Source organism: Cebus imitator, unplaced genomic scaffold (assembly GCF_001604975.1).
Source record: "Cebus imitator isolate Cc_AM_T3 unplaced genomic scaffold, Cebus_imitator-1.0 Scaffold34, whole genome shotgun sequence".
In the NCBI taxonomy this organism is placed as follows: Eukaryota; Metazoa; Chordata; class Mammalia; order Primates; family Cebidae; genus Cebus; species Cebus imitator.
The window spans coordinates 8640583-8666126 of record NW_016107349.1 but is presented as its reverse complement, the minus strand read 5'-3'; the positions used below and the strand labels follow the sequence as shown (position 1 = coordinate 8666126).

Here is a 25544-nt window from a genome sequence, read left to right as displayed (position 1 = left end):
CTGTGTTTGCATTCTTGACTAAACAGATGAGAATTTGTGTATGTGGGGGGGTGTAAATCTCCCATTTTTAGCAAATTTTTAAGCAATGTGTAGTTTGAGAAAATCAAAAGCAGTCTTTTCGTCTGTCCCAGATATGGCAAATACTTTCCCTGTTTGATATTTTTACCTTTGTTTTGTTGTATATTGGTTTGGTTTCTATTTTTGTTTTTGCCATATAGAAAATTTAATTTTTACATTCTCAAATTTATCAATCTTCCCTATTATGGCTTTTTGACTTTGTGTCATGATTAGAAAAATCTTCCTCATTCCAATTTATACAAATAATTCATCTGTATTTTCTTCTGAAACTTTCATTTTTTGAAGTTTTAAATCTTTGAAGTTTTAAATCTGGCAGTAATGAATAGTATAAATACTCACTTATCCAGCTCTATTTTTAAACTATTTATTAAATAACAAACTAATGCTTAATAAGCCATCTTTATCACATATTAAATTTTCATATATATGAACACACATGGACTCTATTTTGGTTCTTTACTCCTTTATCAGAACTGTTTAAATTTTACTAACTCTAGAATAGATTTTATTAATGTAGACTTAAAATAACATTTTCAAGTATACAAATGCCACTTCAAATATATAATAAATTTGGTTTGAGTGCTTTTTACGTGGTTATTTTTTATCCAATTCACAAAATGTAGACACGAAATCTATCATTAGATTTTTAAATTTGTTAAAATAAAATTGAGAAAATAAACTTAAGAAAAGGAATGCTGCAGTAGTTTTCAAATTTTGTTCTGCATCAGAATTACCTAGTGAGATTCCTAAAAATACAGATGCCTGAGTCCCACCTTCTGGGACTTCTGATTCAGAGGAAGAGGATGGGCCATACTTCCCCATTCACTCCCAAGGTAATTTCATATACCATAAAGTTTGAAGACCCCTAGAATAACATTTCCAGGGTAAGGTTTTTAATTGCAAATGCCTTTCAACAAAGAACAGCTAAAATTAAGGCCTGTCTTTCAAATAAACAAACAAAATACCTCAAGAAAAACTGAAACCACCAATGAAGAAATTTGGCAAGGATAAATCAACTTAAACAAACAGTGAACAATAAGCAGTTCAACATATTCATCTTAAAATATACAATATTTAAAAGATACACTACAGCAATGAAAGATAAATAAAAAGAAGAGAACATAAAGGAACGGAATCCCTCCAGGGACAAGCATGATGTATAAAACAGAAACCCTAAAGGCATACACAGTGCAGGCTGCAATGCTAAAAACAATTTACCAATTAACTGGAAATCTTTTGTCACATAAAGAGAAAAAGAAAACACTGGAAAAGGGAAATTAACTACGTAAATTCAAGGCAAAAGGCTGAAATACTGCCACCGACTATTTCAAGTCTGTGTTTAGTTGGTGCTCACTCTATTTGTGCATGATCGTCCCTACAACTAAGATGCTTTCCTCTCCACTCCTTTCTTTTTTTTCTTTCTTTTTCCCCATTTATTTTATTGCATTTTAGGTTTTGGGGTACATGTGAAGAACATGCAAGATTGTTGCATAGGTACACACGTGGCAGTGTGATTTGCTGCCTTCCTCCCCATCACCTACCTCTGGCATCTCTCCCCCTGCTATCTCTCCCCAGCTCCCCACCCCCCACCGTCCCTCCCCTATTTCCCCCCAACTGACCCCAGTGTGTAGTGCTCCCCTCCCTGTGTCCATGTGTTCTCATTGTTCCAACACCCGCCTATGAGTGAGATCATGTGGTGTTTGATCTTCTGCTCCTCTGTCAGTTTGCTGAGAATGATGGTTTCCAGGTTCATCCATGTCCCTACAAAGGACACAAACTCATCGTTTTTGATGGCTGCATAATATTCCATGGTGTATATGTGCCACATTTTCCCTATCCAGTCTATCTTCGATGGGCATTTGGGTTGGTTCCAGGTCTCTGCTATTGTAAACAGTGCTGCAATGAACATTTGTGTGCACGTGTCCTTATAGTAGAACGATTTATAATCCTTTGGATATATACCCAGTAACGGGATTGCTGGGTCAAATGGAAGTTCTATTTCTAGGTCCTTGAGGAATCGCCACACTGTCTCTCCACTCCTTTCTTCCTTCAAGTGTAAAGTCAACTTAGAGCAGGGAAAGGTTGAGAAAACAAATCTGCTCCAGAGCTACTCCCTACCACAGCCACAGCAATACTGACTCTAACAGAGGCTTGGAAGGAATTCTTCCTATCACCAACCACGCAATAAAGACGTGACAGTTTTCTAGCTCTTTCTGCTAGCACGTCCTGCCTAAGAAAAGAAGGGCAGAAGGGCTGAAATGAGCAGAAGGCAAGGGCCTAAACGGGTCAGAGCTCCAATTGCACTGGCATAGTCACCACCAGAACAAGCATGAATTCCACTAGTTAAGCTTGTTAGTCAAAGTTTTATTCATACTCAATTTAGAGTCCAGAGTATTTTTATAGAATGATCAAAGTCTTTTATTTATACATTTACAAAAATTACATTTCAAAAGGAAATCATACTTTTTCTAGACAATATTAAAATACTTTTATTTAAAAAGTAACACATGTTTACTATGGAAAATCTGGACAATACAGAAAGTATTAAAAAAAATCATTCATACAGTATCACCTAGCTAGAGCAACTATTAATATATTCCATTCTTCTCTAACAAAATGATTTCAAAATATCATACCTAGCATTTTTAAGGAACTTCAAGAAAACAGAGATGTTTCTGTTCAATATTATATTGTAAGTCCTAAGCAATAAGATATCATTTTTTTTTTTTTTTGAGACAAAGTCTCATACTGTCACCCAGCCCAGGATGTAGTGCAGTGGTGCGATCTCGGCTCACTGCAAACTCCGCCTCATGGGTTCAAGCAATTCTCCTGCCTCAGCCTCCCGAGTAGCTGGGACTACAGGCATGTGCCACCACGCCCAGCTAATTTTTTAAAAATATATTTAGTAGAGAAGGGGTTTCACCATGTTGGCCAGGATGGTCTCGATCTCCTAACCTCATGATCCGCCCGCCTCAGCCTCCCAAAGTGCTGGGATTACAGGTGTGAGCCATCACACCCAGCCAAGATATCTTTTTAAAAGTGGCAAAATAATTGAAAGGAGGAGATGAAACCACTTGTATTTGCAAATGATGATTGTTTTATTTACTTAGACTATCCAAGAAGATCTATGAACAAGATCTTAAAATTTAAAGAGTTGTTAGTATCAAAAAAACTTTTAAAAAGTAATATATTCCTATCCACCAGAAACGATCAAATAGAAAATACAAGAGAAAAAAATAAGGATACCATTCATAGTTATACCTAGAAATACATCTGCATAGAAAAAAGTTAATATAGCAGGCCTGAGACAACTATTCTTAGAAAGAATTGTATCTGGGAATTTGGCTCATTCTCTATATTTATATGAAACTTTCTCGAAATGATGAGTAGCTTGCTATACCTAACCTATTTGTATAAACAGTGTGGTTTGTGCTGAATGCCTGTTTACTTCTTGGAGTCTTTGCTATGTGATAAATAGTGTGTGATTATATGACCAGCACCCAATAGTAATCATGGATACAGAGTCTCCAATGAGCTTCCCTGGTAGACATCACTTCTCATGAGTTGTTACACAATTAGAATTGTGTCCTGTGTGACTCCACTGGGAGGGAGCTCTTGGAAGCTTGTAACTGGTTTCCTCTGAACTTTGCCCCAAGAGCTATTTCCTTTCACTAATTTTACTTTGTATCCCTTGGCTGAAATAAATCATAGCAGTGAGTACAACTGCCTGCTGAGTCCTGTGAGTCCCAGTATATCACTGAATCTCGGCGTGGTTTGGGAAATCCCCAACACACCATCTTTCTGAAGATAATTACAAAATATTCACTGAAGAACCAAAAAAAAAAAAAAAGATCTAGGTAAATGGAGAGTTGTTTAATGATTGAGAATGAGAAGAAAGGCAACCCACCTACCCACTCCTCATCATTCACATACTCAATGTAATTCCAATCAGTATGCCTGCTGAGATTTTATGGTTCTTGATAAGCCAATCCTACAATCAATATGGAAGGGCAAAGGGTCAGGAAAACCAACTGTGAAGAAGAAGTACAAGGTAATAGAATTTCCCCAACCTGTTATCATGAATTATTGTAAAACTATAGTAATTAGACAGCAGGGAAGATATCTCGATGGGACTTTTCATGGAATTTGACAACATGACTCTAAAATGTATAAGCATGAAGCCAGTGGTTTGAGACCAGCCTGATCAGCAAAGCAAGATCCCATTTCTGCAAAAAAATAAAAAAATTAGCTGGACATGGGGGCATAAGCAGAAGTCCAAAATAGCCAAGACACTCCTGATGAAGAAGAACCCTACCAGATAGTAAGTATTATAAAGCTATAGTAATTAAGGCGGTATAACATTGGTATAAGAATAGACAAACAGTCCAATGGAACCAGACAGAAAGCCCCAAATGTGTCTACCACAAATGGACAAAAATTGATACTGACATTACATTACATACTGATGTCCTTGAGAAAGAATTAATAAAGGTGCTAGGACAACAGGCTAACCATACAGGGAAATAATTCAAATCCCTATCTTATACCATTCTCTATACTTTTCTGTATATCTGAAATGCTTCATAATAAAAACTTAGTTTACCTAAATGCATAAACTAAAATCTCATATTTTACTAAACCACAGGCCAACAATCATAATTTTACAAACTGTTCTCCTTACTAGGACCGCAAAGGACTATGAGCTTCTTTAAGTAGCATATAACCTCAATTTTACATCAACTTTTTATATAATATGGCAATCCCTACCAAAATACCAATGACATTCCTTACAGAAATAGAAAAAAAAAATCCTAAGACATATATGGAACCACAAAATATCCCAAATAACTAAAGCAATACTAAGCAAAAAGAACAAAGCTAGAGGCATCACACTACCTGATTTCAAATTACACTACAAAGCTATAGTAACCAAAACAGCATGCTACTGGCATAAAAACAGATACATATACCAATGAGACAGAAGTGAACCCAGAAATAAATCCATGCACACTTACAGCCATTTTCCACAAAAGTGCCAAGACCATACACTGGGGAAAGGACAGTGTATTAATCCATTCTTGCACTGCTATAAAGAAATACCTGAAACTGGCTAATGTATAAAGAAAAGAAATTTAATTGGCTCATGGTTCTGCAGGCTATACAGGAAGCCTGGGTGGGGAGGCCTCAGGAAACTCACAATCATGGCAAAGAAGGGGAAGCAGGCACATCTTACATGGCAGGAGTAGGAGGAAGAGAGCAGGAATAGGTGCTACATACTTTTAAACAACCAGATTTTGTGAGAACTCACTCACAATCAGGAGAACAACAAGGGAGAAATCTGCTCCCATAATCCAATCACCTCCCACCAGGCCCCTCTTCCAACACTGGGGATTACAATTCAACATTAGATTTGGGTGGCGACACGAATCTAAATCATATCAGGCAGTCTCTTTAATAAATAGTGCTGGGAAAACTGGATACCCATATGCAGAAAAATAAAACTGGATCCCCATCTTTCATCATATACAGAAATCAATGCAAAATGGATTAAGGACTTAAATGCAAGACCCAAAACTATGAAACTACTAGAAAAAAAATGGGGAAACACTATAAGATACTGTTTCAGGCAAAATATTTTTTGGGGTAAGACCATAGAACCACAGGCAATAAAAGCAAAAATAGACAAATGGGATTCTGTCAAGATAAAAACCTTCTGCATAGCAAAGGAAACAATCAACAGAGTAAAGAGAAACCTATAGAATGGGAGAAATATTTACAAGTTATCCATCTGGTATACTTTGCATATTTCTTCCCACCCAGATCTCATGCTGAATCGCAATCCCCAGTGCTAGAGGTGGGACCTGGTGTTCGGGCAGATCCCACATAGCTTGGTGCTATCTTTGCAATAGTGCGTTCTCCTAAAATCTGGTCATTAAAAGTGTGTGGCACCTTCCCCCTTGCTCTCTCACTTGTTCCTGTTTTTACCATGTGATGTGCCTGTTCCCCTTTACCTTCTGCCATGAGTAAAAGCTCCCTGAGGCCTCTCCAGAATCCAAGCCAATGCCAGCACCATGCTTCCTGTACAGTCTGCAGAACTGTGGGCAAATCAAACCTCTTTTCTTTTTCCTTTTATTTTTCTCTGAGATGGAGTTTCACTCTTGTCATCCAGGCTGGAATGCAATGGCACGATCTCAGCTCACTGCAACCTCTGCTTTCCAGGCTCAAGTGATTCTCCTGCCTCAGCCTCCTGAGTAGCTGGGATTACAGGTGCCCGCCACCACACCTGGCTAATTTTTGTATTTTTAGTAGAGATGGGGTTTTACCATGTTGGCTAGGCTGGTCTCAAACTCCCAACATCAGGTCATCTGCCCACCTTAGCCTCCCAAAGTGTTGGGATTACAGGCATGAGTCACCCTGCCTAAACTAAACCTCTTTTCTTTATAAATTACCTAGTCTCAGGTATTTCTTTCTCTATGGCAATGCAAGAATCATCTAATTCATCATCTAAGAAGGGATTAATTATCAGAATATGTAAGAAACTAAAATAACTCAACAAAAAAACAAACAATCCAATTTAAATACGAACATAAGACTTGAATAGACATTTCTCAAAAGAGGACATACAAATGGCCAACAGGTATATGAAAACATGCTCAATATCACTAATCATCAGGAAAATGTAAATCAAAACTGTGATGACATATGATCTCGCCCCAGTTAGAATGGCTATCATCAAAAAGGCAAAATATAACAAATGCTGGCAAGGATTTGAAGGCAAGGGTATAAATGCTCATACACTGTTGAATGGGAATGCAAAGTAGTATAGCCATTATGGAAAATGGTATGGAGGTTCCACAAAAAATCTCAAAATAGACCTACCATATGATCCAGCAATCCCACTGCTGATTATATATCCAAAAGAAAGAAAATCTGTATATCAAAGAGATATCCCATGTTTACTGCAGCACTATTCACAATAGCCAAGATATGGAATCAACCTGAGTGTCTATCAATGGATGAATGGGTGAAGAAAATGTGGTATACAGACACAATAAAGTCACACTGAGCCATAAAAAAGGATGAAATCCTGTCATTTGCAGGAACATGAATGGAATTGGAAGTCATTATGTTAAGTGAAATAAGCCAGACACAGAAAGAAAAGTACCACATGTTCTCACTCATGCAGGAGCTAAAAAAGTAGATCTCATGGAGGTAAAGAATAAAATTATGGTTACTAGAGGCAAGGAAGAATGTGAGGGTATGGGGATGACAGTAGCTGGTTAAGGGATATAAAAATATTTAGATAGAAAGACTAAGTTCTACTATTTGATAGTACAGTAGAGAAATTAGGTTAACAGTAATTTATTATATATTTCAAAATAGCTAGAAAAGAAGAATTGTAATCTTTCCAACACAAAGAAATGTTTGAGGTGACAAATAACTCAATTACACTGATTTGATCATTACACATTGTATTCAGGAATTAAAATATCACATGTACCACAAAAATATGTATAACTATTGTATATCAATAAAAATAATAATAATAACATGAATTACCTCATAGATTCTTGCAATTCCACAGAGCAGAGTTACTTCTCCTGGAAACTTATCTAAGCCTTGTTTGAAAAGATTTAAAGCAGTCACAGGTTGATCCAATGAGACATAAACCTAAAACCAAGATACATTTCAATAAAAGTGCAAGTTCTTAAAATAGTAATTTTTGTTATGATGTTTATAATTATTGATTAGTAACAAACTATCTCCTAGATATTACAGTAAAGAATTTTCAGCCGGGTGTGGTGGCTCACATCTGTAATCTCAGCACTTTGGGAGGCTGAGGTCAGAGGATCACTTGAGGCCAGGAGTTCAAGACCAGCCTGTACAACACAGCAACATTCCATCTCTACCAAAATGACAACAAAAAAAATTATCCAGGCGTTGTGGCCTGTAGTCCCAGCTACTCAGGAGGCTGAGATGGGAAGATCACCTGAGCCTGGGAAGTCAAGGCTGCAGTGAGCCATGATAATGCCACTGCACTCCAGCCTAGGTGACAGAGTAAGACCCTGACTCAAAAAAAAAATTGTTTAAGTTGAATATATCACATATAAAAGATAAAGTTAGATGCCAGATAGTTTCAAATATTTTTGAAAGTCATTAAAACAGACTAAGACTAGCACAGTAAATTTATATAACTTTCATCTTGCTTCTTTTTCATATGTTAATTTTTATTCCCATATTTAGGAACTAGTAGCACTTCCTTTTATATCTTATCTTCTTTTGAATCTCCTTTACCACATTTTTAAATTTAAAAACTCCAAAAGATACAAAATCATGTCATGACCACCACTTACGTTTTTCTTTCAAAATAGCGTTGGTAAGGGTCAAGAAGTAACTTTACCCCACTATTAAAAATTCTGGCTGGGCATGGTGGTTCCCACCTGTAATTCCAGCACTTCGGGAGACCGAGGCAGGTAGATCACTTGAGGCTAGCAGTTCGAGACCAGCTTGGCCAACATGGTAAAAACCCCATCTCCACTAAAATTACAAAAATTAGCCAGGCGTGGTGGTGTGCACCACCAGCTGATAATCTCAACTACTTGGGAGGCGGAGGCAGGAGAATCGCTTGAATCCGGGAGGCAGAGGTTGTAGAGGCCTAAGATCGTGCCACTGCACTCCAGCCTAGGCAACAGAGCAAGACTCCTTAAAAAAAAAAAAAAAAGAAAAGAAAAGGAGGAGGAGAGGGGAGGGGAGGAAATTCTAGGTGGCCCCTCATTTCTATTGTGGCTGCAGATGGCACTGCAGCAGTGACTAGGTCTGGAATCAGAAAGACCTGGATTTGAATGCTAACTCCTAACCACCAAGTGACTCTGAAAAACTTACCCTCTTTAAATTTAATTTTCCTTAAGAATACAAAGGAAATGATAAAACTCACCTTTGAGGGTTAAATTAAACTGCATATATAAGGAACATGATAAAATGTTTTACACTGAGTAGGTGATCAATAAAGGAGAAGTATTATTTTTATTATTATGCCTCAGCTGAGTAACTAAGAACCTACATAAACACAGTCCCTGTTGTCTACTACCTGCTCAGGTGGAAGACAAATGTATCGCAGAAAATAAGGCCTCACTGGGGCCTGTTACCTATGCGGGTAGTGAGCCTATGGTGTTTTCTCCTGTCCTAATGGGCAATCTTTCAAAGGGGTCTTCTTATTTTTCACGTAAATCAATTTCTTATGAGACAGTTGCCCTCCATATGTTCTCATTTTTTCCCTTGCTCTAAAGAAAAACAAGTTAAATCTAAACATAGAAACTTGTCAAATATTCCTAAAGAAACTGTTTACTCTCCCCATGCAATGGCCAGAATTTAAACATTTATTCTGAGAAGACAGATTTCAGTCAAATTAAGATTTACTTACTTTTGCCAAGTACAGAAATGTATCTACCATTTCCTGCTGTTTCAGGGCTGATTTAAACTGTTTTTCTGCTTCACGATACATTCCTAACCTACAAATGGCAATTTTAAGAATTAGACATTCAACTTAAACACTACATCATACCCTGAGGATGAATAAGACAAATTATAAGATGAAGCATGTGCCAAAGAAGGTAATGTTGCACATACACATAAATTAACATTTTTATTTATACAGCTTAGCAATAAGTTGCCTATCTCCCATATTCAGTGGCTTCTAACCCCCAAATGGTATCTAAAGAGTCTGTCTGAAGCCTAGTCACAGCAGGACTAAGATAATAGCTGCTAGTAAGCCAGGTCACATCAGTTCACCACCCAAAGAGCTTATGATCAGCTGGACATATGGCAAGTGACCTGAATAAATGCTTAGAGTCTCCATATTACTGGAAGAGCTGAAGGATGACATTTATTTGAAAACATCTTCTGCTCTGAGATAAAAGCACATTTTAAAAAGCTATCTTTAAAAGCTATTTTAATGTAAGTAATAATTAGCACTTGGGTAATATAGTTATACCATTTTATTATTCTAGAAGTCTTGTTTTCCCTTATTAGATATCTGATTGTCCTCGTCTATGAATCTGAGATTTGCTCCTTGCTGAAATATGACTGTCCTGATGTACATAGTGCCTGCCTGTTATACCCAGGAAAGAATTTGTTGCCACTAAATCAATCATTAAAACACACAGCTTGTCCTTAATAGACCTGCTAGGCTTACTCATAACCACTCATTCTTAGCCATCTGAGAGCTACTCAGATATGATAATGTTTTACTTTGTGAAATAAAATCAAAATGATAATACAGTATGCTCTGTTGTGCTACTTTCATTTAAAGCCTTGAAAGAAGAGCTTTACTCATTTTTCATAACCTAAACCTTAAGCACTGGTGTGGCTGATGCCCAAATAGCTATTGGAAGCCTTGGGATTAAAGTGGTTAAAGGCTAAAGTTAGAAGATGTGTGACATGGCAGAAGCCCCGGCCTCTTCAAAGGTCCCACAATTTCACAGGGCGTATTTATAAAAGGTTATCAAAGAACTCTAAAGTTCTGAAAAACAACATAGTTATGTACATAACATCAACTAAACATGCAAGTCTTTTTATTTCTTTTGAGATAGGATCTCTATCGCCCAGGCTGGAGTGCAATGGTGGAATTACAGCTCACTGCAGTCTTGCCCTCCCGGGCTCAAGCAACCCTCTGCCTCAGCCTCCCACGTAGCTGGGATTACAGACGTGCACCACCATGCCCAGCTAATTTTTGTACTGTATTTTGGTAAAGACAGGGTCTCACCTTATTGCCAAGACTGCCTGCAAACTCCTAGGCTCAAGCCATCCTCCCACTTCAGCCTCCCAAAGTGCTGGGATTGTATACAGTCATGAGCCACTGTGCCCAACCATGCATGCAAGTCCCAAATGCATGACTGAAATACAGTCACTAAATTCCGTGAATTTAAATTATCCATGACAGTCTGTGTATTTTTAACTAACTTGTCTCTTTCCAAAAATGATTTAAAAGAGATTACAATAAAAAGATACATATAACACAAGAATATGAAAACAGAAATAGATTATTTTAAAAACAATGGAGATGGACAAATTTTAAAAATAAAAATATAACCAGAGATATTGAGCTACATGAAAGCCAAAGAAACATGTTTTTTATTACTACATTCTTAAGAGATAACTTCATCTAATACTATCAAAAAGGAATCTATCACATGAATTTTTGTGCAAAGAAAATGGAGCATGCCATGTTCAAAGAAAGTCAAGGAATAAAATGTCAAGTTCACAACACAGGCCAATATCAAAGAGTCAGAGTCCAGCTGTCAACTTTTTCTCTCCAACTTAATTTAACAAAATTGTAAAGTGTCATATAAACTATATGCTCATTTCATGATGGTAAGGAGATGAAAAATGAAGAAGATAATAACTATGTCCTTAAAGCAATGATGATCAAAGAATGAAACAAAACATGCTCACAAATAAATTTAATCATATTATGGCCAATGAGGAAAAAAGTGCTTTGAGAGGACAGAGGAGGTTCAGGAAGATAGTGAACAGGCAAGATTTCAACAGCTAGATATGGGGGGAAGAGGGACATTTCCAAAATAAAATTAAATCATGAAGGTAAGTACATAGGCAGAAAATTACTCAGCATGTTAGGGGAATGCCAAGGAGTTTGGTTTCATTGAAAAGGACATAATAATAGGAGTATTGCTAGATGCAGTGGCTCATACCTATAATCCTAGCACCTTACGATGCCAAGGTGGAAGAATGGCATGAGGCCAGGAGTTCAAGACTGCCTTCAGCAACACAGCAAGAACCTGTCTCTATAAAAGAGACAGTTTTTAAAAATTAGCTGGGCATGGTGGCATGTGCCTGTAATCCCAGCTACTTAGGAGACTGAAGCAGGAGGATGGCTTGAGCCCAGGAGATTGAGGCTACAGTGAGCCGTGATCATACAACTACACTCCAGCCTGGAAGACAGAGCAAGACCCCATCTCTAAAAAATAAAATAAAATATTGTACAAAATTACCTTCAGGCTATGTGTATAAGGTTTATATGAAACATATAGGAATTTCATTTTTAAATTTGGGTTCCATCCCCAAGATATCTCATTATGTATATTCAAATATTCCAAAATCTGAAGAAAAGCAAAACCTGAAATACTTCTAGTCCCCAGCATTTCAGATAAGAAATACTCAACCTGTAATTATTTACTGTCCTCTCTCTTCCATTATATTGTAAACCATTTGAAAGAAGGAACAATCTAATCTTTGTACTCTCAGTTCCTGGCAGACTAGCTGCCCATTAAATATTTTACTGAGTGAATTAATGAATGTATAAATATCATAAAGATGGGCAGGTATTAAAGAATAGAAAAGAAGGATAATTTAATATAACAAGGTATACTCATTTAAATGTCATCATATATAGATGGCAAAAAGAATCAGAGTTTTGCTTTCCTTTAATTATTAAGTATTTCTGAAGGTTTTGCTTGGCAGCTCAAGATTTCAAGATTGTCTCCAGGAATTACATTCATAAGGGTTTAATGATATAATGGTCTAAAATTACCCTTTAGCAGAAAATGCTTTCTCCATCTAGCAGCAGGAAAAAACACTTTAGAGTTCTAAGTGAAATATCTAAATGCAAAGTAGTCTTAATTTCAATAGCAGAACAATAAACGTGCTTTTTGTCCCATTTATAGTCTTCTTTTTTCTCACAGTGCTTATAAACATTGAACTTATAAATATTGAAGTATGCTCATAGTAACTGAAGTCTACCTTATTTTTAATAATAAAAGACATTTACCTTTATAAAATAGAATTGCTCATTTGTTTCTATTTTTCCAAATGTTCTATGTGCATTTCAATATCAGCAACAAGTTTCAGGTCTTATTTACTAGTTGCTATGTAAATATTCATAAAATTAATTATGATTCTTTTGCTCTCTCAGTTAATTTTCTTTAAAATACATTTAAACATAAGAGAATATAAGAATACTCAGGTCCTAGAGAAAGAATATGGAATTGTGGAAACTAACAGAACTGACATCAGAAAATGAGCTTAAATTCTTGTTCTGTGACTTACTAGTTACATGAATTTGGACAAATCACTTTACTTTTGTGAGACTCAATTTTTCTCATCTGGGAAAAGGACTAACAATAGCCACTACCTTCAAGGTGCTGTGAGACTTAAGTGAGATGTTATAATGTATGAACAGCATATCTCTAAACTGTGAAGTATTTTACAGATGTGAGGCATCAGTGTAAATAAAAAGATTTGATTACCAAGAAAACAGAACTAAAAATCAGCAGACTTGGTTCTAGTCCCAGGTCTGTTACTCACTAGCTCCTGATGTAAATTACAGCCACTCTCTTGGCCTCAGTTTCCTCATCTGAAAAGGGGAGGTTGGGCCTGATGGTCTCAAAGCTTCCCCCTTGCAGCTCAAAAGTTTTGTTATTCTAAGGGTATCCATTCTTATTGCTACCCTGTGATTGTTAAGTAAACTCTTTATCAAGTAAGCCAAAGACATAGCTCTCACTTCTTCATGAGAAAATCTAACCGAAAACAAGTATCAGATTTGAGACCCTAAAATACATGGCCACTTCTATGCCCTTCACAAATAATGAAATTTACCTGTAGTAACATTTTCCAATCTGTACTTTCCACCACCAGTCCTTGTACTGAGAATGCTCTGTGGAGAGGGCAGCCAGATCCAAAGCCTTTGAAAACAATTCATTTTAGATTAGTATTTTCTTTTCCAACAATAAGCAGCCAGAAAAATAAATAATGAAATAGACCATATAATTAGCACCAGTCAAAACGTGCATTAGAAATCAGACAGAAACTCAAGTTGCTCATGTTTCCAGATGGCCCCACCAATTTTCGCTAATCAGTTCCAGACCAGAGGGCTAACAGCAGATGAGATAAAAACACTCATCAAAGGGAAGCAGATGTACAATATATTTGAATATAATTTTAATATACAAGACACAAAATTGATATTAAAAAATGCCCAAGTTTTTACCCACTCCCCCTGATTTATCTGCTATAATGATTCAAAATGCCTCCAAGCTCAGTGGCGGTCAAGTCTTTGGTGTGTAAGTCAGTTCAGTGGCAGTGTCCACTTTCAAGACAGATGCAGAGAAATAGAACCACCAGGTAAGCAGACAGAGAAAAGGTTTGGAAAATGGGATCATGAAGAAGAGTGAAAGGAGCTGGAGTATTTGTATAACTGCTATCTTCAACAACCATCATTCCACTTTTCAGACATCACCTTACGTCCCAGTAAATTCTAAGGGGCAGATTTCCCTTTGCTGCAAACTGAAAGAGATCTTCTCTTCAATTGCTTGTATATTTTACATTTGCTTATCCCATATCTTTAATATCCTCGAGTTTGTTCCTTCTATTGTTTATTCAAGATTAGACAAGAGATGACGAAATAAGAATTAGGATTTTATACAGAGGAAGTAGAAACCATTTTTTACAAAGGGGAAAGCAAATCAGTCTTTACGGAAATTTGAAGCTCAGATAAAGACGTGATTAACAGAAGCTGGAGCTACTAGTTAAGAAAGAATTCTGATTTTTTATAATGCTTACTATTTTTCTTTCGTGGCTGGAAATTTTTATTCTTTAGCCAATGTTAACATAATCACGATATCCAAGAGCTCACTTAAAGTAACTCTTAGATTTTCAGTTCTATTATCTCAAAAAACATCCCAGATTACTGTCCTCGTCTTAATATCAACTCTTTTCTGAAATGAATGCGAGAAGAGTTCCTTAAATCCCTTACTGTAAAATTAATTATTTTTCCTTTTGTTCCCCATCTTTTCTTGCTCCAGGGGAGATCTCTAAATATGCAAACTACTTATAAAGAAATGGTAACACCATGCTGAGCCTCTAATGGACTTGAAAAATCAGCATCTCTACTTGAAAGCTATGAAAATTAAAAACAAGCCACACACTACTTTCATATGCTATTTTTCTCCCCCATCACCCTGCCCCCAGCCAGAAATAAAAATGAAAACAAAACAAAAAAAAAAATGGGGAGAAAAGTATAACTTTGATTAGCATTATTTTCAGACATACTAGAAAAATGTATTTCCAACCAGCTCAATTCAGGCATACCTGGTAAATATATAAACATTTTAATTTTAACTTCATCTTTATAAAGACCTTTTCCAGCAAACAGATCATTGTCGTTCTCATGCTCAGTATAAATGGATCTTCTATTTTTCAGAAAAATATGTCATTCAAAAATTTTTTATGTATTCTAACTATTCAAGGTTAGATTTAATGCTTCTTACAGGCTGCTGGTTTTGCTTGCATAGTTGGTCCTAAAACAAGTCATCCTATGGAGAACCCATATGTTTGTGCTAATCCAATTAAGGATATTAATATAAATTATTGATACAGAATAAAAATGGCAAAAAAATTATAATGATGAAGACTCAGGCTGCTGAGGACTGAACTCTGACCTTTTTTTCTCCTGCCCCAAATCCTTTCTAAGAAGGCTTGGAGAGTCATACTCTAAAAACCATAAAATCTCATTAAACAGTTTTTTTAAACTAACCTGGTATAATGTGGCTTACTTTCTAACCTGACTCTATTATAGCATCACATGACAGATGGCAGACACTCCCTGATCTTAAACATCCCTATGTACTGACTTCAAGTCTTTAGACAAAGATTACCTCTTTCAACCAATTGCCAAATAAAGAATCCCTAAAACCCACCAATGACTTGCAAGCCATGGCTTCAAGATGTACAGAATTTTCAGGCCCAATCAATACATACCTTCCATGTATTGCTTTATTATTTTACCTGCAATTCCCGTACTTTCCTGAAATGTATAAAACCAAACTATAACCCAATTGCCTTGGGTGAACTTTCTCAGGACCTTTTGAGACTGTGTCCCTAGACCAAAGTCACTTATATTGACTCAGAATAAACCTCTTTAAATATTTTGACAGAATTTGATTTTTCCGTCCTCACTGCACTAGAGAAAAACATTTGTGACAATTTCTTTCCTTTGTTTTTTGATACAGTCTTGCTCTGTTGCCCAGGCTAGATGGGAGACAGTGGCACAGTCTCGCTCGGCTCCTCCACCTACCAGACTCAAGCAATTTTCATGCCTCAGCCTCCTGAGTAGCTGGGATTACAGGTGTGTGCCACCATGCCTAACTTATTTTTTGTATTTTTAGTAGAGACAGGGTTTTGCCCTATGTTGGATAGGCTAGTCTCGAACTCTTGGCCTCCAGTTGATCTGCCCACCTCAGCCTCCCAAAGTGATAGGATTACAGGTGTAAGCCACCATGCTTGGCACATTTGTGACAATTTTAAGTGGCTGGCAAACTCCCTGATGACAGATAATCCTCTTTTACATCTCTGCTGTTGTTCTGGAATATTGCTGTGCACAGAAGAGGTACTCAAGAACTATCTGTTGACTGAATTAATTATAATCTTTGTTTCTGACCTCTGTTGACAACACCTTAAGAACCAAACAAAACTGTCACAGTAATAAGGTTCATAATTAAAAGCTGTTAACCTTAAAAACATTTAAGTGGTGACAGAAGATCTATATTTCTTTAATTGTTCCCAAATTTTAACATAAATAACACTTTAATAATCTTTGGATGATTTAGTAAAACCAATATCTAGATATTAATAAAAGCTCAGAATGTCGTTTTTTAAAGCAATAAGTTTGTAAAAGTCCAAAAGCAGAAGGAATTTTGGCAGATCTAAGTTTTTAAAAAGTCATCCTTTCACTATTGTTACAGTTGTACCAACTTCAGGATGATGAAATTAAAGAGCATATGGAAACAAAGATTGCAGAATCACCAACCCACGTCCCACTTTAGTTTTGTCAATGCCATCAATGTTGTCCAAAAAGGGAAAGGTGGGGAAAGAGTGTTATTAAATACTGAAAGGAAGAATTTTCCATAGATTACTTTTTCCTAACACTTAAATACCACTTCACAGCATTCTCAGTCTCTACAGTATTCTTATTTGTCTGTAGACAAATACAGAATCACTAGCCCATATACCACTTGAGTTTTGTCGATACTGACCTCCACCTGCAAAATGAGAAAAACACTAAAAGCTCAAAGACAGTAAAATAGCTTTCCTTGGATGAATCAATTTTATACTTTCTTAATATTTAAACACCATTTCAATTTGTCTATAATATTTGTCTATAATATTCTCTATATTTGTGTGAAATAATTTATTTAAAGAGAAATTTGGAGACCACCCAAGGTATCTAAATATAAAAACACCTCTGATTTCTTAACAAGTTAAATAAACAGAATTCCTTTTTTCTTTTTCCAGCAAAAGTTACAAAATATATGTAAGATATAAAAATGCATGCTTTGTACTCATTATCCAAATCCTTCATCCATTCAGAAAATAGCACTTCTGGTAAAAGCAAAAGTGACATTTTAATGGAACAATCTGATCCACAACAGCACTATAATGTAGCAAGACCTTATCAGAGTGAGAAACGGAACAGGGCCTCTGTCCAGCTCAGCACCCCTAGTACCCATCAAAGTACCAATATATATAACTCAATCATTATTGTTTAAAGAAAAACTAATCAACTAATATAACAATATATGATAATTAGTAAAAAAAAAAAATGGAAAGCAAAGGAACAATTTGTGTTTTTCACTAAATAAGAACAAAACAGTGGGCATGGTGGCTCACACCTGTAATCCCAATACTTTGGGAGGCTAAGGCAGGCAGATCACCTGAGGTTAGGAGTTCGAGACCAGCCTGAGTAACATGGTGAAACCCCGTCTCTACTAAAAATACAAAAATTAGCCAGGTGTAGTGGCAGGTGCCTGTAATCCCAGCTGCTCAGAAGGCTGAGGCAGGAGAATCACTTGCACCCGGGAAGTGGAGATTTCAGCATGCCGAGATCATGCCATTGCACTCTAGCCTGGGCTACAGAACGAGACTCCAACTCAAAAATAAATAAATAAATAAAGAAAGAACAAAACAAATTGCTCCATTTTATGTTCTACAAAAATATGTATGTACATTGGAGGTAAGCAGATGAAAATAAGCAGAGTACAAATTGGCAGCATTTTAATATTGTTGCCCCTAATTTATAATTCAATTTACAAATGTAAAGGTGCTATAACATTATTGTTGAAAAATTTGAAAACAAAGGTAAAATTAGACTTAATCTCCATTAGTATCATGAGGCACAACACAGGCAATCAACAAATACTTGTGGAATGAATACATCTTAACCTCAAAATACTATCATTTTCAAGTTTAAGTGATACCTTCTAGTATGTCATAAATACATATTTTTAAAGTAATATTTCTATTTAACATAGTAATTGGTATGCTTTTGGTTTAACATTATAAAATAAACATTTCCATGTTTCTGCCTAGTGTTTATAATTATGGTTTTTAATGGCTACATAAGATTCCATCATGCTATTTATTGTAACTTACCAAACTCATCCCCTATTGTTAAACATTTAGGTTGTTTTCCCAGCATTTTTGCCACTATATCTAAAGCTACAACGAACATCATTGCAAATACAGCACTTTACTTTTCCCTGCAATCTCCTGAGAAGTAAAATTACAGAAACAAATTGAGGAAATATCTTTATGGCTATCTGCTCTATATTATTATATTGTTTTCCAAATTGTGGTACCATGCGTAATATCACCTATAATGTATAATAACTATTGTACTTTCCCCCAGAATTTTTTTCTAATTTCATAAATATAAAACTCAAAAGTCCAAAGCCTCTTTATTTTACATTTTTGTTGTTATTAAGAAAGTATACCTCTAATGTGCTTATTCACCAGTATTTTCTCTAATATAAATTTTCTGGTTTGGGGTCATTTCTATTTTCACAAAAATTTTTCAAAAATTAAGATCAGCTTTTTTTTTTTTTTTTTTTTTTTTTTTAAAGGTTGAGTGGATTTTTTTTTTTTTTTTTTTTTTTTTTCTGTTTTTTTTTTTTTTAATTTTTTTTTTCTTTTTTTTTTTTTTTTTTTTTTGAGATGGAGTTTTGCTCTTGTCACCCAGGCTGGAGTGCAATGCCATGATCTTGGCTCACTGTAAGCTCCGCCTCCCAGGTTGAAGTGATTCTCCTGCCTCAGCCTCCAGAGTAGCTGGGATTACAGGGGCCCGCCACCATGCCCAACTAATTTCTGTATTTTTAGTAGAGATGGGGCTTCACCACATTGGCCGGGCTGTTCTTGAACTCCTGACCTCAGGTGATACACCCTCCTTGGCCTCCCAAAGTGCTGTGATTACAGGCCTGAGCCACCATACCTGGCCAAGATCAGTTTTTGTAATATATGATAAATACCAATATTCCAAAATCGTGCTTCATGTACATAATTCCCCCTACTATTGCCCTTTTACTTCTGATTTCGTTTCTGTCCACTAGATAGATTACACAAATGCATCAATAAATCTTTTTTCTTTGTTTCACAAATCCAAATTTATGAAATACCCTATTGTTTGCTAGTTTAAATTTTTTCAATTCTTCATTGACTAAATATCTAAAATAAAGTCCCTAGACAAATTTGCTCGTGTCATTAATGAATTATAAAGATGGATTTCAAAAAGAGTCAATAATTGTTTTCAATATTGCTTGTTTCAATTTTGCTGTTTTAAGAGAGTCACTATTACCAAGAATAAAAATAGCTAATTTATAAATGGGGACTCCAGTTCTCAATAGTTTTTACTACCACCTCCTTGTTAATGAGATATATTTGAGTTGTGTTTGTTGTCTCTTTTCTCTTCATTTGCTGACTTCTTTCACTCAGACGGGCAACACACCTCCTCTTGTTTTGTTATAGGGAGCTCTGGTTTTTGAGTTCTGCTAATATTCCCCAGCTCTATTGTACTACACGGGAACGCCTGGCATTACAGCCTTCTATTAACCATTGGTTTTTAAACTACTGTATTCTACAGCAGTATTTTCCAGTCCTGCCTGAAAATTAGCATTGCCTGCAGAGCTTTTATTAACAACAGATTCGACAGATGTACCCTTGAGGATTCTGACTCAGGAAGTCTAGCACAGGTCCAGAAGTCCTTATTTAATAATTCCCCAGGTAATTTAGAAACAGAGCCTAATATAGGAACTACCCAACATCCCTAATATTTGAGGGGCAGAAGATCACAAGGCAGGAGGAGCAAGGAGGAGGCCCGAAGGATATGTTCTAAGTCTGCTAGCCCTGCTATAATTCAAGTAGCTCAACTTTTGTCTGTTTTATATATTAGGGTGTAGATAAGATTTCACTTGAAGAGAAAGATTTTCCTGCTTAAAATAAAAAGTTTAAATGTTACTACTCTATCTGTTTAAAATCAAATTTTTTAAGGTCCATATACACAAAGAACTATGATGCTAGTCCTCAGAATCTTTAGAATATAAGTGCAGTAGAGCAGGGAATAAGTCTTACATTTTTTTCAGTGTGATTTTTTTATTCCTCAACAACAGTGGGTAAATTCCAAGATGCAAAATTACATCCTCAAGATGAATCTATTAGTAAAAACATTGTCACCATGACCTACAAATGACTTATGATCTGTCTAGCTTCTGAACTTACCACCTACGACTCTTCCCCCTCACAGGCCTCACTCAGCCACACTGGCCTTCTTGCTGTTCCTTAAACAATCCAAGCATGCTTCTACTCAGGGCCTTTACAGTTAAAGCTCTTCAGAAATACTTTTCCTACACATAATGACATGAGTCCTGTCCCCCTTCATTTGGGTGCCTGTTAAAATGTTTCTTTATTTTTTTCCTTTCTTTTTTTTTTTTTTTTTTTTTTTTTTTTTGACAGTCTCACTCTGTCACCCAGGCTGGTGTACAGTGGTATGATCAGGGCTCACTGAAGCCTCGCCCTCCCTGGGTTCAGGTGATCCTCCCAGAGTGGCTGGGACTACAGCTCTAAACTCTAGGGTAGTTGGGACTACAAGCACGTCCTACCATGCCTGGCTAATTTTTGTAGTTCTTGTAGAGACAGGGTTTCCACACATTGCCTAGGTTGGTCTCAAACTCCTGGGCTTAAGTGATCTCCTACCTCAGCCTCCCAAAGTTCTGGGATTCAGCCACTGAGCCACATGTTTTCTGCTCAGAGCGACTTCACTGATCACTCTCCACTCCATCCAAAATAGCATCCTCCCCCATGTCATTATTTATTACCTTACCTGCTTTCCTGCTTCTTTGTTGTTACAGTACTTATTAGCCCATGAGACTTCATACATTTTAAAATTTATTTTTTTCTATTCCTTGCCTAACCAGAATATTATCTCTAAAAGAATGGAGACTTTGCCTGTTTCACTCTGTGATCTCAGGGCTGGAACAGTCCCTGGTACATTGTAGTGGTTCAAATATATTACACATGATGAAAGAATAGATGTCTCTGATATTTATTAATCTTCCAAATATCAATAGTATCAGTTTATGATACTCTAGTAACTTGAGATTTACTAATTTAGGAAATGGACTAGCATTCTAATGCTTTTTAAATACAGTTTGACCATACAATTTTATATATAATTACACTGAGAGCCTCTGACCAGCTTTTCATGAAGTTAAAATGGCTGGCTTCTATTTACAAAAGTGTGCATGGTTTCTCAGTTGTCCCAACCCTCATTGTTTCTTTTCCTTACATAACCACATCTATGAATACCACATTTGTATATGTGGCCCAGGCTGTCCCCCACATTTCAATGTCACATCTCCCAACACATGCAATGGTACGTCCACTTAGATAGCCTTTTGTCATTTCAAACTCAAAATGCCTTCAAGTCACTTAGTCAGCTTCTATACAAACTGACTTCCTTCCCTAATTATCCCATTTCTGCCGGTAAAACTATTCTTCTTCTCACAGCATCTTTAGGAGGCAGATTTAACCTGTCTCTCTTTCCTTTGCCCCAATATCAAATCTATCATTGAGTTCTGTCACTTCCTTCTTTAATATGTCTCTGTGGTGCTCCCATTTTCTAGGATAAGGCCTATTTATTGACCATTCCATATCCTGCTCTTGCTTTTGCCCTTTCTTTACATTTCTTTTTCCTCCTTTCCATACATCCTACTTATTTTATGGATCTTTACTAATATCATCCCCTCTGAGTTTTTCCCCACTTGGTAACAACTTCACATTTTGACAATGACTTCTTTAATTATTTCATTTATGTCCATTTTACTTCTTCAGCTAGACTTACATGGCTTGTAGAGGCAGGAAAAGTATCATTAGTTCTCTTAGTGTATAGCATAGCAGTTGACATACAGAAAACATAATTAAGGGGATGGCTGTGATGGTTCACACCTGTAATTCTAGCACTCTGGGAGGCTGAGGCTGGAGGATCACTTAAGGTCAGGAGTTCAAGACCAGCCTGGGCAACACAGGGAGAGCATATCTCTAAAACTAATTTTTTAAAAATTAGCTGGGCATGGTGCCACATGCCTGTAGTCCCAACTACTTGGGAGGCTGAGATGGGAAGATCGCCTGAGCCTGAGAAGTCAAGGCTGCAGTGAGCTGTGATAATGCCACTGCATTCCAGTCTGGGTGACAGAGTGAGACCCTGTCTCAAAAAAAAAAGGAAAAAATAAAACACAATTAAGGAAAACATTTTTATTTTCCTGAATGCTTAATATATGGATATAAAGCCTTTTTCGTGGAACTAATATGAAAATGAGAAAAGATACAATCAGACACTGCAGAATGCACTACATTTGATTTGACCAAAGTTGTATGGTTATATGCTCATTTGCATATAAGCATGCAAAAATCAAAGCAATTTGAGAAGTCATATGCCTATAACTTTAAAACTCTCTGTTAACAGGCTACGAAGATGATTCTCTCTACTTTTGTATGTTTTAAATCTTTGATCACAAAATGCCAAAGATAGAGGAAAAGGGCACACCACAAAAATAACAGAAATACATGTGTTAGTAAACCTATAATATACTATATGGACTAAAGAAATAAATGGATCAGCAATATCATTAGCATAAAAACTATAATTTTAACACAAGCATATTATGACATATTCTCAATTACCTGTATCTTCCGATTTATTGGAGAGCTACATACTCTATAAAGCAGGCATAGTTCTTATCACTTCTATATTTATACACATTTTCCCACTGAAACTAAGAGTGGATTTTAAAGTATTAATAATTCTCCAATCTTTAATAATTTCATTGTTTATAAGGTCACAAATAGAATATTTCAGAATCTAACCTCTCAAAGTCAGAAAAATTACAATAAAAGGAAATAGCATGAATTCAAAACTTACAGTCTTAACATCATTTTCATGATGAAAGATATACTCAAACAAAGCCTGTGAAGAAAAAAGTACCAAAAATATATTTCATTTTTTTTTAAATTTTATGTTAACAAAAGCACTCTAAAGCCCTGGATAGATAGAAGGGTCTATCCATCTTTTGTTACAATCACTCCTTTTAAAATATTACTATTTACAACTGATTCTGATTTTAACAGAATACAAACTGGATTGCTCAAGGAATTAACCATTTTTTTCATATTACATATTTTATTAGAAAAACAAATGAAAAGTTTATTTCTTAAAGACCAACTTCAGGATTGTCATAAAACAGAGACAGCCAATTCTATATATTCTCTACATGTATTATACAGTGATTATAATATTAATAATGACAATTTAGACAAAAAAATCTGGAAGTTTCTACTGAAACAAAGTAGAATATATGGGTAAAGCAGGATGTTTTTTGCTTAATTTTTAAAGCTAATTCTCCTTATATGGTATTTATAGTAACTCTATGATTCAGAATATTCAGGTTTCTTTAACAGGGTGCTACTCAGCCAAGCTGGACACTGGAATCACCTAGTGGTGGGGCGCAATCAGACCACTTAAATTAAATCAAAGTTGTGGGGATGGCAAAGCCCTGATGTTACATTTTTTAAAGCCCTCAGATAACTCTCATGTACAGCCAGGGCTGAAAACAATTATTTCTAATATTTCACTCAACTGCTCTAAACAAATAAGCATTTACTCTTAGTGGCACTACCTTTTTCCATAATACCATCATGTTACACTTGCAAAGAGGCTAGCATCCCTGGAAGAGGTCAAGGTTATTAACAAAGAAAACTTGGAGGCAACTAATTAAAAAAAAAAATCAAAACAAGGCCTTTCTTAAAAAAAATTTAAAAAAATAAAATAAAACCTATAACAATGCTTCTGTTTGTTCTGTTATAAAGAAACAAAAGTTAAGAGTGCAATTGGTGCTACCACTGCCATGGAAAGGATGTTACAGCATCAAAGACAGTGTCACAGAGTCACCCTAGATACCCCAAGCCATATGCCTATATTAAAAATGAGTCCTAGTGGGTCAAGGCAAGCTGGGGGCCAAAGGCAGAAAAACCTGGCATTATTTCTACAACATACTAAAAAGCATAAAATCTAGTTCAGGCTAAATCTAGTAACAGACCAGGTCTGTCCTGGATGCATCTTAATTTAATTGAGAAAAATGCTTCCACTCACTGATTCTCTTGGTCAAAAAATAGCAATGGTATCAACTAGCCAGACAGTCCCTTCAAGTGAGTGGCCTGAAAGGGTAGGGAGCCAGATATTCCATATGAGTTGCTTTTAATACTCCACGCTCATAAAAGAAAGGGAAGTAAGCATAGCTTTACAATTTTTCCAAATGAAGACAACTGGATTGCTGCCAAACAAGAATTTAAGAAAAAAGTCACAGCATTATTACAGTCTGATTCCCTGTCTACCAAATGGCATCTGTTTTTTAGACTTAAACTTAAGTCTGTACAGCTAGTGTCCATTTTAATTTTCTCTAGTGTGTTTCATATTTAGCAAACACGTATGTTAAATACCATTAGAACTGAGATTAGGAATGAGCTCAATACTTATGCTCAGAGATTTCAGCTAAAAACCTGAGCTAGGTTTAAACCGGTTTCCAGAAGATAAGGGCTCCTGTCTCTGAATTATTCCAAGCTCACTCCCAAGGTTTATATACTGAAAAGGTCATGGACACCTTTCTTCATTTTTATCTTTCTCTTTCTCTCCTTCCCCCTCACTATACTCCTCTCCCTCTCCCTCTGCCTCTCATTTTCTCTTTACTTTAAAAGAACATTTAATCTTTGAGTAGTGATAATTACTAACGTAGTTGGCATGCCACTATGTGGCTTGAGTAATCCTTATTGAGATGCCTGATTAATTACTAATTAGGAGTACATTATTTTTATCATCCTTTGACAGTCCTAAAAACCTACAAGGATAGAAAATTATTTCTCTGAGAATAGTCCAAGCTAAAAAAGAAAAAAAAATACATACATATACCGATGACTACTAAAGCTTCATTCTACAAAGATGATGCTGCATCTGCTTTCTTTGTTATAAATTACTTCTCTTTATCAAAGGAAAAGAATTTCCTATAATAATGGTATATGTGCTTTATTTCTGATTGACTTTCCTTAACGCAATTAACTCAAAGACTAAGAGAAATTTT

General features: G+C 36.0%; 1 protein-coding gene across 2 annotated transcripts in view; it reads right to left on the bottom strand.

Moving 5' to 3' along the window:
- TTC8 (tetratricopeptide repeat domain 8) overlaps nt 1-25544 on the bottom strand; it is a 54660-nt gene that overhangs the window by 12067 nt on the left and 17049 nt on the right. For both annotated transcript variants that reach the window (XM_017524639.2, XM_037737113.1), the window contains 4 exons: nt 23336-23380; nt 13690-13775; nt 9500-9587; nt 7639-7749 (listed from right to left, as the gene is read on the bottom strand). In XM_017524639.2, coding sequence (XP_017380128.1) covers nt 7639-7749; nt 9500-9587; nt 13690-13775; nt 23336-23380 — 330 coding nt within the window. The remainder of the gene's footprint in view (nt 1-7638; nt 7750-9499; nt 9588-13689; nt 13776-23335; nt 23381-25544) is intronic.